This window comes from Phragmites australis, chromosome 17 (assembly GCF_958298935.1).
Source record: "Phragmites australis chromosome 17, lpPhrAust1.1, whole genome shotgun sequence".
Taxonomy (NCBI): domain Eukaryota; kingdom Viridiplantae; phylum Streptophyta; class Magnoliopsida; order Poales; family Poaceae; genus Phragmites; species Phragmites australis.
This window is the reverse complement of record NC_084937.1, coordinates 28307446-28321909: the sequence shown is the minus strand read 5'-3', so window position 1 is coordinate 28321909 and position 14464 is coordinate 28307446. Positions and strand designations below refer to the sequence as shown.

General features: G+C 41.9%; 2 protein-coding genes and 1 non-coding gene across 7 annotated transcripts; all 3 read right to left on the bottom strand.

Annotated features, from left to right (window-relative positions):
• Nucleotides 1-124: 124 nt before the first annotated feature.
• LOC133897204 (plant UBX domain-containing protein 8-like) lies at nucleotides 125-5152 on the bottom strand. The gene is made up of 10 exons (XM_062337845.1): nucleotides 4919-5152; nucleotides 4054-4115; nucleotides 3412-3952; nucleotides 3214-3314; nucleotides 2882-3122; nucleotides 2614-2799; nucleotides 2368-2532; nucleotides 1754-1897; nucleotides 1571-1627; nucleotides 125-460 (listed from the first exon to the last, which is right to left on the bottom strand). Exons 1-10 carry the CDS (start codon nucleotides 5000-5002, stop codon nucleotides 347-349), a joined length of 1695 nt encoding a protein of 564 aa, XP_062193829.1. The 5' UTR covers nucleotides 5003-5152; the 3' UTR covers nucleotides 125-346.
• Nucleotides 5153-7071: 1919 nt separating this feature from the next.
• LOC133896704 (protein HAPLESS 2-B-like) lies at nucleotides 7072-14446 on the bottom strand. 5 transcript variants are annotated; one of them, XM_062337298.1, is made up of 19 exons: nucleotides 14283-14446; nucleotides 13803-14203; nucleotides 13556-13699; nucleotides 12829-12917; nucleotides 12511-12550; nucleotides 11960-12017; nucleotides 11815-11875; nucleotides 11313-11391; nucleotides 10819-10953; nucleotides 10521-10718; nucleotides 10288-10383; nucleotides 10116-10216; nucleotides 9781-9898; nucleotides 9491-9523; nucleotides 9125-9218; nucleotides 8941-9029; nucleotides 8421-8558; nucleotides 8214-8314; nucleotides 7072-8119 (listed from the first exon to the last, which is right to left on the bottom strand). In XM_062337298.1, exons 2-19 carry the CDS (start codon nucleotides 13986-13988, stop codon nucleotides 7609-7611), a joined length of 2271 nt encoding a protein of 756 aa, XP_062193282.1. In that variant the 5' UTR covers nucleotides 13989-14203; nucleotides 14283-14446; the 3' UTR covers nucleotides 7072-7608. The 5 variants fall into 5 exon arrangements, with proteins under 5 accessions (XP_062193282.1, XP_062193281.1, XP_062193284.1 ...); XM_062337297.1 differs by having other exon boundaries at nucleotides 13803-14174; XM_062337300.1 differs by having other exon boundaries at nucleotides 8440-8558; nucleotides 13803-14446.
• Nucleotides 14389-14460, bottom strand: TRNAK-UUU (transfer RNA lysine (anticodon UUU)). Its single transcript has one exon. It is a non-coding gene; the product is annotated as a tRNA-Lys (tRNA).
• Nucleotides 14461-14464: the final 4 nt, after the last annotated feature.

The window sequence follows — 14464 nt, the reverse complement described above, 5'->3', positions numbered from 1 at the left end:
TTTTAATCTCATTCCGAACCACTGAAATGTCAAGATGGACCCTGGAGGGATGCAGCCGGCGGCAGGGGCCTGAGGCTCAACGGAGGATCTCCTTTGAGCAAGAGGCATCATCGTTCACACGGCGCAAACGGAAACCAACAATATATGGATCAACTTTGCACAGCGGCGTTCATCATCGTTTCCCATCGTTACTCTCTAAAACGAATGATCACGCACAGGTGTAAGGTGTCACATTGTATAATGTATACATATCCTGGATGAATTTCTTACCGATAAAAGGCAGAAGTATAAAACGTAAAATCTCCAAGTCCAGATGGTATCTCTAACCATGACCAACACTTATCCGCTATCCTGTAATCTGTTCTAGAAATAGGACTTCCTGCTTGCTTGTTAGGCCAAGGTCACTGAATGATACGTCACCTTCACTGTTGGTAAAAGTACGCCTTGGGTATGACCTTACCTGAATGATACAGATGATAAAAATTAACCGGAAGATCGCACGAATTAACCGGAAGAATGAAAAAAGCGCCATAAAAAATCACTACAAAATAACGCGTCCACATTTCTTAGTTACATAGAATTGAAATTTGCATCAGGGATTCTCAATCCAATGGTAGCTGGCTGTTTACCTATCATAGCAATATAATTGTATATGACTATAGATGGTTTACGGAACACAATGAAAAAAGAATACCAATAGCAACCCAAATTTATACTATTTTGCCAGAATACCACCGGGAAACTACCAGTTTCAAGTTTTGCACCTCTACGTAGCCCACTAGCCTTCCAATCTATACTATTCTGCAAGAAGCCCCGGTAGCAATGATGAAAGATCAGAAAGAAAGAAAAAAACCTTGACCGTCCTAGCAGGAATTAGGTGGCATTATAAATAAGAAAAAATAAACATCCAAATTCGCGTCGAAGAAGACTCAAACCTGAGTGATCTAGGCGTATATCTACACCCTCAACCAACTGAGCTAGGCTCAATTCCTTAATAATGAGAGATCAGACTAGCTACTTTTTACGTTGCTTAGACCTAGAAAAGAAATGCACATCTCTCGAACAAAACTAGAACTGCTAGACAGCTACAACTGGAATATACCTGGATGAAGTTCCAGAGGCAATGCCCAATATTGCACCATAATAAAAATGTTATCCCCTAAGAGCTCATAGCAGCCAAAGGGGCAGCAAAAACACTATCCGGTGTTGGCTTGTACGGCTCTCGATTAACATGTTCCACAGTGAACATTTACAAAAATTGATGAATTCATTGCCGTTAATTAGAAGTACCTCAGTGACAGAAGAATAAAAAATAGGCAACAAATATAGGGGCATCAAGTGCCATGTTGGCATGGCTAATCTATCCCTTTAATTCATGCAACTTTGTCAAATTACCTTACGCTTTATGCTACAGAAGCTCGCATGAGCAATCGCTCCAAAGTCACAAAGCATGACATGACTCATGAATACAGTAATTTTAACTGGTTTATGAAGGAAATAGCAAACTGACATAATTTCATTTTTATGAGTGTATATATGAAATTTAATTATAACAACGGTACAGAATTACCAATCTGTAGGTTCCTGGCTTGCAAGTCCGGCCAATGTCTAAGAAATCAAATAGGAACTGCAAGTAAACCAGGAAGCCAAAAGCAAGAATTAATGTCTGTCAAAAACAAAAGAAGATGAAAAAGGAAAAAGCAAGTCTGATGAATGCTTTTGTTCTGGACTCCGGCAACTTAACATCGTTTACCTGAAGTTTATCAGATTTTAGAAAGCGACGTCCCTGTCGACTACCATCAGGCATGCGAACTACAAGTGTCACAGCACCTTCATTGTCTGGAGGTGGTTCCAACGGCAATGATGCTTGCTTGGATGCGAGATTGGACTCTAGCTCCTATTTGCATACAAAATCAGGGTCAGCATAACAAACAGTGAAGCAGATATCCAGTAAAAAAAGATAGGATAAACAGTGAGATACAGATCAAGTAAGCCTCAGTGAAATTGGAGAAGCGAAGTGGCCAGTTGTCATAAAGTATCCTGGAAAGGACACTGTTGCCAGCTTGTATTCTATATCCAAGACAAATATGGATCTTGCTCAAACACGACTTTTTTTGTAAATTAAAAAAAAGACCAGATCATCTGCACTACAGTCTACATTGCTTACAATCCCAACTAAACTTAGGATATTAATCTGACGAGTAACTCACCAACTAAACTTAAACCAATTTCAGAAAAGAAGAAAACAAGAGCATCAAGTTCCATATGCCCATACTGATGAACTGATGTTAGTTATTTAACATTCAAATATTAAAGATTATGGCCTAACTCCATTCAAGTTCCAAATTATATGTAACAGAAAGTTACCTCTTCCTCACGTTGCTTTTTACACCTTTCCTCCTCCTCTTGCTTCTGTTTTTCAAGAGTAGCTTCTCTCGCAGCAGTTTCTTCCAGGCGACGGAGCTCAGCCTCCTGAAAGGCCTTTAACTCTTTTTCTTGATCGGCTTGGAGTGATGCAAGGTACTCATCATCCTGTAAATCAAACTTAATAAATAGTCATTACCTGATATTGTGGCAATTAAAAAATAAATGGGTAAAGCTTAGACCTCAAACCTGCTGTTCCCGTAATAAACGTTGTTCGGTTAATGCTGGTGATGGAGAATGCACTGGGGGGTAATGAGTTGAGCTTCTGTGAGAAGGCATGGAGAATGGATATGTTGGTCCTTCAGGAACTCCACCAAACATTGCAGCCTCAAGCATAACAGCTTCATCATGTTCCTCAGAAGAAATGCCACCCCACTTTTTCCAAAAGAACGATGTGAGAAATGGAGTAAATACTGTCCAATGTCATAGTGGAGATTGGGTTCAAAGATTATAATACCTCAGATGGGAAATCATCTCCATTATACTGGCGATCGTTCAAGTTACTCTGAGGCTGAACATTTAATGTAGCGCTAGCACCCGGGTCTACTGGTTGTGCTAACTCAGTATTCCCAGAAGGAGCACGCCTAGAACGACGTCTAACTAACGGTTGTTCTTCTACATCTTCGGTCTCCTCTTGGAAGCTCTCCTCATCTATCGGTTGCCTAGATGTCCCAGCCTTTCCTGAAGCTAGTCCTTGCCTCCAAAAGGAAATGGCACGTATAAGGAATTAAGTGATGCTGTAGTACGGTAGCCTGAGTAAAGAGCTGCGTAGTAAAAGTTAATATTCACCTTCCAACTGTTCCATCCACAGCTCCCATGTCTGATTCATCAGAAGAATGATCTCCCAAGTTTACTCCCTCTGGATGTTGGTCACTTCCTTGCTCTACTATCTGACAATTATCAAAAAATTAGAGAAAGCACATCATAAACCAAGATTTACAAAAGCATGTTGTAGAAAAAGAATGGAGAGAGAGAGAGAGAGTTTACATTTTCCAGTCCTTCGGCATCTTTCTTTGAAGCTTCAATCACTGCCCTAATCATTTCCTCTTCTATGTCATCATCGTAGTCATTAACATGAACCAATGGAGGAGCAGTTGACACAGAAGGATTTAACCGTGATGTATTGGTAGGGATATTAGAATGAGGAGCAGATGGTGCAGATGACAACCCGTCATCCTCATCATCAATTATGATAGTTTCGTGAACTTCAGGGCCATGTGAAGACTCATGTCCAGTAACATCCTCAATAACAAGGGCCTGACCAGATAGACCTGTTTGAGGGTTGCTATCGTTAACTTCGATAGGTATCTCTCTCACCTCTCTAGGGTGTGAAACTAGCGGTCCACGACTGAAACTATCAGTGGAGCCAATTCTATCCAAAAATTGTTGCTGGAAATTTGGATCCATTAGCGCAAAAGGGTTCCAGGAAGTTTCAGGGAAAGATCTTTGAAATGTATTATCAAGTGGTCCATCCAGATCCACCATATCATCACAACTAGCAGGAAGAGCGTTTTGATTGATTCTGTTCCTGTAAAACACCAATGTATCATTAATCTGTACAGTGTGGGTATCAAGAGTAAACTTTGAGATCCAAAGTGAAAATGGTTGGAAAAATTGGAACACACGTACAATGTGTTGTCTCCTTCATTGAAATGTGAATTGATGGCCTGATTAAGGTCGCCACCATGTTCCTGCGTTACATTTGTCAGTTAGCCACTATGACTAGATGATAGGTAGATGACAACAAAGGCAAAAAATATGTTGCAGTTTAACTACCACTTTGGGGGCAATATATATAGGATAAGCATTAGCTAGACTTCTGAAAAAGAAAACCATAGGAACAACAAGATAGCAAACTGTTTTGTGTGTTCCATCCTAAGATCAGATTGAGCACATTAGATGATAGTATGATGCCAAGTGCAGCCAACACTCAACAGGCCTATTGGAGACGTAACTGTGAAATATCTGCCTGTGTAAACTCCGATTCAGCTGTAGAACACTCCAACGTAAACATGTAGGAGAAATTTCTGCAAATGCTACAAGCCCAGGTTCACAATGAGCCAAGCAATTCATTTGGAACAGGAACAGCAAATCGAACCAGATCATGCAAACAATGTTGATTGAATCGGATGCCCTGTGGCCAAATTGGCCCTTTTTTAGTCGAGGGGCAAAAATTGAACTTTGATGTCGTAATTCCATTCCATAACTGCACAACAATTCCAGCATTCGCTAGCGCCTTCACGGATTCAACAAGCCATGTAATTTAAGTACTGAAACAAATCGGGCGCACCACACCCCTATGGCGTCGCACACTCGCATCACACACCCAAACCCCAACCCCCATCCGCCCCCCCACCCAAAGACATAAATTAAACGCCAAAACCCAACGCCCCATCCAACGCGACCAAATCCACCACGAGCCGAGCGATTACGCGAGGTTCCTGCGCCAGAACTGAGCAGAAGGAAGAGAGGAAAGGGGCTTTGGGCGCGCTACCTCGAGCTTGCGGACGGCGACGGCCTCGTCGGCCCCCGTGATGCTCACGAAGGTGTCGATCGCCTCCTGCGGCGGCCTCGCCATGGCGGGAGGGTAATCGGAGGCGATGCAACGCCGAGGAGGGAGAGGGAGGATAGGGGAGAGGAGGTGCGTGAAGGAGAGCAAGACGCCAAACCGAAGAGGAGCGTCCTGAATTCTGATCCCTCAGGCGCCGAGCGGTGACTAGTTTGCTGAAGTCTTTGCAACGCCGACCCAATGTATTCTTAGTTGCGTTTTGGTATTGCGGCGACTTTTCAAAAGTACTTGTTTATTTATATTTTTTTGTGTAATTGTTAATTAGAAGTATATTTTTAGGATTTGTAACCGTGAAGATCGTACTAAAAATAACAAATAATTCTCTAACTAAGAGTATCTTCAACAGATACATAAATACTCACTCTCTGTATTCTTATATATGAAACCTTTCTGATAATATTTTCTTCATAAATTTACTTTATCTCTAATAAACTTCCAATATCCTATCTCTATATTTCCTCTTATTTGTCAATGATGGATGGATCCCGCCTGTCATATCTATCTTGTGCGTGGCAGCCGGGGTTGGAGACGGATGGCTCGAGCGACGGGTCACGGTAGACGAGGCCCTCTACTTTCGTAAGCTCCTCCTCCTCGTGTCCCGCACCATCGCCTCTGCAAGCTCCTCCCAACTCGTCGAATTGACCATCAACGGCAGAGCTCATCAAATCAACCATCGATGGTAGCGACATGATGCAGTTGAGTACGAGCTACTTGTCTTCATTGAGCAGGGGTGGAGGCCGAGTTCTCGGCAAGCGAAGGCCGAGATCATAGCAAGGGCAGGCGAACGAGGTGGTGAAAGGGTGATCAGGTGTTTTGGGAGTGAGAGGCGCTCCCCACAAACAACTAGTGAGAGGGATGATTTTGGACGTTTGATAAATATTAGGAGTGAAATTAGGAAGCTGTTGGAGCTAAGTTTTAATGTGAAAATTTCTAAATTTAACTATAAGAAATGAGATTGGGAGACTTTGTAGATTCTCTAACTAGGTTACATAGCGTAGTGCAACACAACAGTCGTAAATAGTGCATAACTTTTCTCATGAGTCCATGTTTGTTTCAGCTTGTATATTGCAGATTATAAGTCGAAACAAATATATTGGATTGTAAATGCTGAATTGTAGTAACAATCTAACAATTCGTCTTCTATCCGCTTCTGTAAATTATATAATTTATCTTTTACATTCCAACCTTCAAAAATTCAATTTTTTACAGTTTATAATCTATAAATTGATATTCATAATTTATAACTGAAACAAACAGATCATTACAGTTTCTAAAAAATCTAAGGTAGAAATTGTAGAGCGGGACCAAGCGCTGGTTCAATTAGTAGAGAAGGCCCGTCGAGCACCCCCGCGTCCGCGCTCGAACCTAGACACCGCCTACGTGAAAGCCAGCTTTCCTATCATTATTTAAAAATAATTGTCCTATGTCTTTTGTTTTCCTTTGATCTACTATACTATAAGATCTTTTGGAACGTTGTTAATGCTAATTTGATAAAAGTTTTTCCATTCAATGCATGCATATTTCAATCCCTCCATCTTGGTTCGACGGTAAGATGTTGTCTTTGAGAGAAGAAAAAAAAAGATAGTCACCTCTAATGGTTTTTCGTTCAATGGGAACGTAGATTTGCATCTTTTATGGAGTAAGAAGATATCCTTAGAAATGACATTGATGTGTATTCATCAAGTTTATCAACTTTGTATTTATTCAATTAATATATGGCCTTTCTTTATGTTTATTATATCTACATCATATGATAGTCTAATGCATAACACTCGCAACTCTTGTACCTTTTATTCAATACAAAGCTTATCCCTTGATCTCCTTTATCTTTGCTGGAGAGTCTTTTACTTAATTGAAGCTGACCTGTTTCTTCTCTCTCTCTCAAATATTAGTTACCTACTTCGTCGGTAAGTCCAAAACGACCAAAGGATCGGCTCGTAAGATGTGTTCTGTTATCCTTGTTCCGCTAACCCGGATATATTTTAGTCCTCTGTTCGCCAATGCTTTATGCAGCCTTTTATCTTACAGGTCCATCGCTTGCAAAACTGCTAACACGAAGAATATGAGTGGATACAATCTAAAAATTGAGCAAAAGCAAATCCACTAAATATGAGCGGATACAGTCTAAAAACTGCTATCAAGAAGAGACTTTGTAACTTTATGAAGAAAAAAAATCTAAGTTCACCAAAAACAAGAATTTGAGCGAGCTTTGCCCTGGCTAAGCCCTCTCCTGGATCCGGCTGTGACGAACAAAGTACGGGGATTTAAACAGCTGCTTAAAAGTCTTTCTAGAAGATCACTACAAACCTCGTCCCACTGTCTCGTTTTTGCGTCAGAAAGACATCCGGATTGAGAGGCAGACATCTCACCGGTCCGTCTAGTGCAAGCAAGCCTGCCCAGTCTAGCACGCCATAACAGATGCCACTTCCTGGTCGTCTCCCTCAAGGTCCATTCCACTCAAGAATATTTTGATGAGCCACTCGGCTTAAGTAGAAAGTAAACGTCAATGAAACTTGCTCACAGTCACAGACCCTACAAGGCTACAACTGACGGCTTTCACAACGAAATTCACTTGCTCACAGTCACAGACCCTACAAGGCTACAACTGATGGCCTTCACAACGAAATTCTTACACCTCCCAGGAGTGGTGGTGCCCGTGGTCGTGCTGCCCGTGCGCGGCGTGCCTCTCGTGGCGCCCCCGGTCCCTGTACTCCACGGGCACGGCGTCCTCCGTCCCGCGCACCCAGCTTGGCCCGTCCCAGTGCAGCGCCGCGGCCACCGCCTTGCTGTGCCGGTGCTTGTGCCCCACTTCCCTGTGCTGAACGCCGAGCGCCGCGTCGTGCCTGTGCCGGTGGCCTTCCGCCACCGCCGGGTCGGGCTGCTGCGCGCCGTGCCTGTGCAGGACGTGGTGGTGGTGGTGGTGGTGGTGGTCGGGCCCGCTCTTGTGCCTCTGGTGCGCGCGGTGCCTGCGGAGGTGGTCGCCGTGGCGGTGGGAGTGACTGTAGCGGCCTCTCTTGTGCCTCGGGTGCACGCGGTCGTGCGACTCTAGCCCCAACAGGTCCTCCCACCAGTCGTACAGCGGATCGAATAAGCCTTTCTGATGCAGAAGCCACAGGAGCACTGCAACTGCAAGCCAAATGGATTTTTTTTGGTTTGCTTGAGCACAGGCAAAGTCATGCAGTTCAAGCATTTGACAATGAAACGGTGAAGGGGTATGTACCTGCGGGTACTATGGCAAGTAGCAGGCCAAACATTACGGTCCAGCCGATACATATGTACCGAATATGGCAACTGAAGTCGAAAAAGCTCGAACATTTGGTCCTGCTCCAAGGCGATAAGGTCAGGGTCAGAAAATGCAATAAAAATATATACAGTTCACGGGAATTGGTCAGACCCGACAAAAAACATGTCAGAGATAATGAGCAACCTGGAAGGAATTGAAGTACCTGCACGATCTGCCAGTAAAGAAGTCGATCACATAATCCCAGAGCGTGCACCAAAAGGCTTTAATGGCTTCAAAGAAACCCCTGATGCCACCCTTCTTGTGGTCATTCGATGAACCGATCTACAGAGCTTTGAAGGCAAGTAAGCATGTATTTATCACCTATTTTGTCACGGTAAAAAAAAGGCATCGAAACTTTGCGGCAAAAATGAATGGATTGAATTGTTCAGGGCACTCTGAAAGATATCTCAATGAAGGGGAAAATAGTGTGGCTGAGTTGCTTATTCACACATAATAATCACGCTGCCTGAAGATGTACGATACGATATCATGAAAGCATTTAAAGAAATGGATCAGAGAGATTTCTTTAGGCAAAGGAGCATAGAGATTAACATTTAACACTGTTTGCAAATTTGAAATAGTGTACTTTAATGAGCTTACTGTAGCAGAAACAAAGCTAATGCATTCCAGCAGAATCATTAAGAAAGCATAAACTTTTCAGAACCTGTGTTCCATTATCCAGAACTGTAGCTGTAGTAGAGAATTGGCATTCTGCTCTGTCAACTTCATTAAAATCTGATGCCTTCAGAATAGCTGAAATGGAGCATAGAGGAATGCCATGTTAAGTCCTAATACGGGAACATTGACGGCACAACTGACATTAAGCTCTACTACAATTACAAGCCCACCTGCACATCGATATTTTTCTGCTTGATTTGTTGATGGACGCAAATAAAATGATCGTATAATCACTTCATCAGGTTTCATGATAAAGAACTGCTCCTGAAAAAGACATTGGGAAAACTTCAGGAGAATGAATCGAATGAGAAGATAAACGGAACAGGCAAGTATGCTAATGGACAAAAAACAGTAAAATGAGGCATAAAACTTGATAAAGTATGAATAAAATGTCCAGAATAGCCAGGCAGCTTATTGATTATATAGAATGGCATTCTACATTTACAAGATTGGACTAATAACATGTTGAAGAACTTTAGTCTGGCAACCAAGAATATATACAGAAGCACCAAATATGTAGATGATAGTAAACATACCTCCACGTAACTGATGCCACTTAAGCAATCGAACTACAAAAGGAGAAAACCACTGGTTAAATTTCAAGAATACCAATGTTTGCAGAGGAGCCCATCTACTACTTTGACCTCAGCAAGCGTAGCACTGGGATCTTGACATCATTAAACCATAAAAAAGAATAAGGATCACTGATAGGATGCACGACTAATATTGCAAGATGATTAGGTCCTTATAATTCTAGTACCAGGGAAAAGAATAGTTGATAACATCATGGGAAACAAAGGTGTAAATTTCATGACTAGATGCATACCGTCAAGCTGTACGAAGCCTCCAATTTACCAATATTCTTAGTTGTGACCTTCGCAGTACCAACTTGACTTAAGGCTTCAAATGTAGGAATGTTAATGCTAATTATCTTCCCTGGACTCCTGATAAGCGCAATACATCAGACATGCTCTTAATTTGATAAAGAACGTAAAAATGTGCATGTACTCTGTAGCAGGACTTGAGATGAAAGTATGAAACACAAGAGTAATAAAGTGCCAGCCATTATTTGGAATAGTATCTGGTTTTTAAAGTAGGGTGGTCTAGAAATATGAACCCAGATGTACTTGCTAAATCAAAATGCATAAATATCATTACTACCTCTGATAGACGTATTCTATATCGTCAGCACTCAGCTCTATCAGCAAATTGGTATTAAGAACTTCTGTGACTCCCACAGAAAAAGTATGAACACCTGCACTCTGTAGGGGGGGTGGGTGTATCAAAAGCTTTATCCAAAGTTGGCAAATGAGAATAAGATAAGAGAAGCAACTGATGGAAATAGAACCGGATGTTGATTGATCCTTTGAAACCTTCCCTCGACAACATATTGGGGCTGTTGGTTCCTGTTTATCCGATTTTTATCAGCCTGAAACAAATGGTGACAGTTTTTCAAGACCCGAACATATAATAATTTAGTAAATAGATACAACAGAATTTCCCACATTGGTACAAAGAAAAAGAAAAAAATAGGGGCCTTCGGAAAGGTCTGGTTACATTAATTACCTCCCAAAAGTTCCAAAGCTGATTGTACAAGCAGCTCCAAAATGGTGATGAACAGAAGTTAGGTTGGTTTTGGTAAGCCTCATAACCAACACCAATCTTGTTGCATTCAAGACCTTCTAATGTAAAACGAACTCTCTCCAACAGCATCCACTTGGAATATTCATCCCCAAGGATCTGAGGCTGACCACTACCAGCACCCTTCAACATGATACATTAAAAGAATGTTTTAAAGTCGCATAATAGAATATTGCATACATATCGATAGTGTCAAGGCGCCTATTATAATTTAATGATGTACCTTCCGTGGAGTCACAAGATAGAAGTCCTCAAATGATGGGATACTTGTATAACCAACAAAATCACCAACAAGATTTACTCTCAGAAAGTTGTCTCCAGAAACAACAGTTCTATTCTCTGGACCAACAACAACCTCCTGAAGTGTAATTGGTAAAAAATTATAAAAACACTTCTAAAGTGAGTGGCATACCAGAAATCTATCATAATACGGTTGCAGATATGAGTAGGAAAAAGAAAGCCCTCCAAACAAACTTTTGTTTGATAAATAAACATAAATATTCAAAATCTTAGTTTCTAAAAAGGAAAACAATCTCAAACATCAACAAAATTAATAGAGTTATAGTACACCGAGGTTACCAAATTTCCTTGAGTCCAGATCATGGGTATGATTACTTAAGCGAACAAGAATTGGCAGTAGCAATTCATTTGATAATTTATTCGAGGGTCCTCAAGTACAACTAGTTGGAGGCCCTATTGCAGAATTACCAATCATACCGATACAGAAGAGCCTTTCTTCACTTGTACTCTGATGCTGAACCCAAGAGACCTTGCCCCTATCCCGAAAACATGGAACCTGTTCATAAGAAAGTAAAGCAAAAGAGATACACATATTTACTCAAATAGGGCCTGAACAAATAATTAAGGAAACCCTGAGAAGTTGTGAAGAGTCTATAAGTTTAAAGTGAGAGAAAGTAAACCCCTACATCAAAGGAAGTAAAGTAGGTTTTGAAATATGAAGGGACTACTTCCATGATGGTGCATGGGGAAAAAATAAATAAGATCATAGCTGATAACATAACATATTATATATTGTGTAGTAAGAATGTAGCCTCTAGCCAAGTTCAGACAATTTACCAATTGACATAGACAAGTCCAAAAGTCATAACCAAGACATTAACCTTTTAGTTTGGTAAACACAGTAGACTGTGTCAAGGAATTATTCAGCTGATGGTTACAATATAATATTAAATAAAATTACATCACAATAATGCCGTACCAATCACCAGGGAATCGTAGACAATGAGCCGTGTTAGCTTTTCCTTTGACCATTTTATCAACTACAAAAAAGATGAGTGTGAAAGATATTTCAGGTAGTGTACTGAAAAAGCATGAGCATACAAAAACATTATTTCTAAACTTACAAAAGTTTCCACAAGATGAAGGTACACGGTGCTGAGGACCACATGGACAGCAAACAGGCTAGTGCATGCCAATGTAGAGGAAAAGGTGAATATCATGAGGAGATCTTAAATTATATCCAGATGTAAAAGTAATTACACAAACAAATCAATATCAACGAGTATGCAAGTGAATCCATTACACAAGCATGTCAACATATGTGCCTTTGTTTTAGTCAATACTAGCATATCTCCCATGCTTTGCCGCGGAGCGCTTAAATTATCCTTACCACTAATCATGAAAAGATATTTCTAAGTTTTAACTAACTTTAACCATTTCAACCAAAATGTGACTAACTAAAATATCTCTTAAGTATTTAAGATCTGATGCTTAACATTCGATTTGAATTTGATCAGAGGGCTGGTAGTTTTAGAGGTAACATGGGCACATGGCATAGTGTGGATGCTAAATTAGGAGTCAATTTTAGAGTAAAGAAGGATATCCTCAACCATGCAGCATAGGAGGCTTAATACTATATACTGAGATAATAAGAATACAGGTAAAAGTTTCTCACCTCTGTGTGCTCCATTATATGACCATTCGCATCCCACAACCTAACAATAGTCATGGTAAAAGCATCGTTAGCATATATACAACATTGAAAATGTTGAATAAATTAAGGAGTCCACTGAAAACAGTCAATAGATATGACCAAAAGAGTACAAGGATCTACCAAACGGCCAACCAAAAAAATCTTTAAGAAAGTGGCCATCACACACTTTGACAGTTCATGAAATTGTGCTAAATGAAAACAAATGTGATTGTGATGATCTACTAACTGGAAAATAAGTGGTAATGGTGATTCATCAATTGGAATCACGAAATATCTTACCTTTCACAAGATTTAACAATTTCAGCACCGGCATCTGGCTCACATTTGCGTGTCTTAACAAACTGTTCCTCAGGTTTGTAAGCAACATCCTGAAGAGACCAACAGAGAAGGGCTTGAATAACACTATGGGTTATACTGTTTTGACAAAGAATAAATTTCTTCACAACAATCTGAACCAAAACCATGGAGCAAATGCACATGAAAACTCCGCAAACAAATGAGACTGTTATCACAACTCCAGGCACAATGACCACCTCAGTTCCTGAGACCATGTCCCATCAAGTGATATCAAATATATTGAATGGTAGTCTGAAAATTATGTAGCTTAGAACATTTCGGAAATTCTCTAATCTATCTCCAAACCTGGTACCATGTGAAGTATCCCACTCTCCCTAAAGGTGAGCCCATACCAAAACCTACATGACATTTGCGGAACGTTTCAACGATAGAGGCGGAAGCTGGTGGAACAGACACAGATTCAGGACGACATAGCTAAAAGCTTGGAAATAGTATGTTCTGCTCGAATACCAAAACAAAGAAAATAAGTCCGATTCCCTGATCCAAAACCTGTCTACGCACAAAATTGTGCACATCCAAACCCAACATTTCAGAGGCACAAAGGATGGAATAAACTAATTATTTTATCAAAGCACACATAGAGTATGCCCTATACAGCATCATTGTCACTACAAATACACCTGATAGAGAGCAAGAGCGAAGGGTTTACCCTGATGTAGGTGAGGGCATAGAGCGCGTACGTGGCCGTCTTGTTTATGGTGATGACGGGGGGGTCCCGTATGGTCTGCATCGCCTGCGTGTTGTTCTCCTCCACCTCCGTCACTTGTGCCACCAGCGACGCCTCCCCTCCGCTCTGAAACCCCATCCAACACACGCAGGCGGTCGTCACTCAAAACGCACAACTCGGATGCAGTGGACATGTCGGCTGCGGAGGAGGGAGTACTAGAGTCGCTTACGGAGCCGCTGGGGACGGCCATGTTGAGGACGATCTTCCGGTCGCAGGAGAGGCGGCCGCCGGCGCCCGAGTCGCGGACGCAGCGCTCGAGGCGGGACTTGGAAAGGATCTCCACGCCGCCGCCGGCCGCGAGGAGCGCGAGGAGGACGGGGATGACGGCGACGAGAGGGGGCCGCGGAGGAAACATGGCGGTTGCCGCCGCTGCCGGCGAAGCGGCACGTGAGGAGTGGGGTGGAGGGGTTGCGAATTCTACGGCAACAACTGCCAGGCTTGGAACCGCGCGCACGCGTGGGGTTTTATCGCTTCGAATTGGGAGGGAAGGGGACGAGGGGTGGCTGGGGACTGGGAGAAAGGCAACCGTTTCGGCCTAGTTCTGCAGTTCGTAGCGCGCTCGATTAAAAACTACAGATCAAACTTTTCAAATTTCAATTCAATTTTGCTCGAACGATCACTGTGAATCAAATTCTAGGCCAAAAATTACCAGAGAAATGAAATGATGGGCATTCGTCACTGCCGTCTCCTCGGTGTCGCAGGGATTTTAGCTAAAGTAAAACTGAAAAGAGGTGCCAAAAATTTTGAAAGTACAACGCCGTCCGTGGGGATCGAACCCACGACCACGTGGTTAAAAGCCACGCGCTCTACCACTGAGCTAGGACGGCTTTG

What these genes read in the sequence shown, in the direction of transcription:
- LOC133897204 (XM_062337845.1), bottom strand. Translation starts at nt 5,002, where the DNA reads ATGGCGAGGCCGCCGCAGGAGGCGATCGACACCTTCGTGAGCATCACG. An exon ending in ATGCCGAAGGACTGGAAAAT is followed by an intron (nt 3,315 to 3,411) that starts GTAAACTCTCTC and finishes GATAATTGTCAG; the next exon opens with ATAGTAGAGCAAGGAAGTGA. An exon ending in GTTTATTACGGGAACAGCAG is followed by an intron (nt 2,533 to 2,613) that starts GTTTGAGGTCTA and finishes TTTGATTTACAG; the next exon opens with GATGATGAGTACCTTGCATC.
- LOC133896704 (XM_062337298.1), bottom strand. Translation starts at nt 13,988, where the DNA reads ATGTTTCCTCCGCGGCCCCCTCTCGTCGCCGTCATCCCCGTCCTCCTC. An exon ending in TGGCCGTCCCCAGCGGCTCC is followed by an intron (nt 13,700 to 13,802) that starts GTAAGCGACTCT and finishes ATGGGGTTTCAG; the next exon opens with AGCGGAGGGGAGGCGTCGCT. An exon ending in ATGCCCTCACCTACATCAGG is followed by an intron (nt 12,918 to 13,555) that starts GTAAACCCTTCG and finishes TGGTCTCTTCAG; the next exon opens with GATGTTGCTTACAAACCTGA.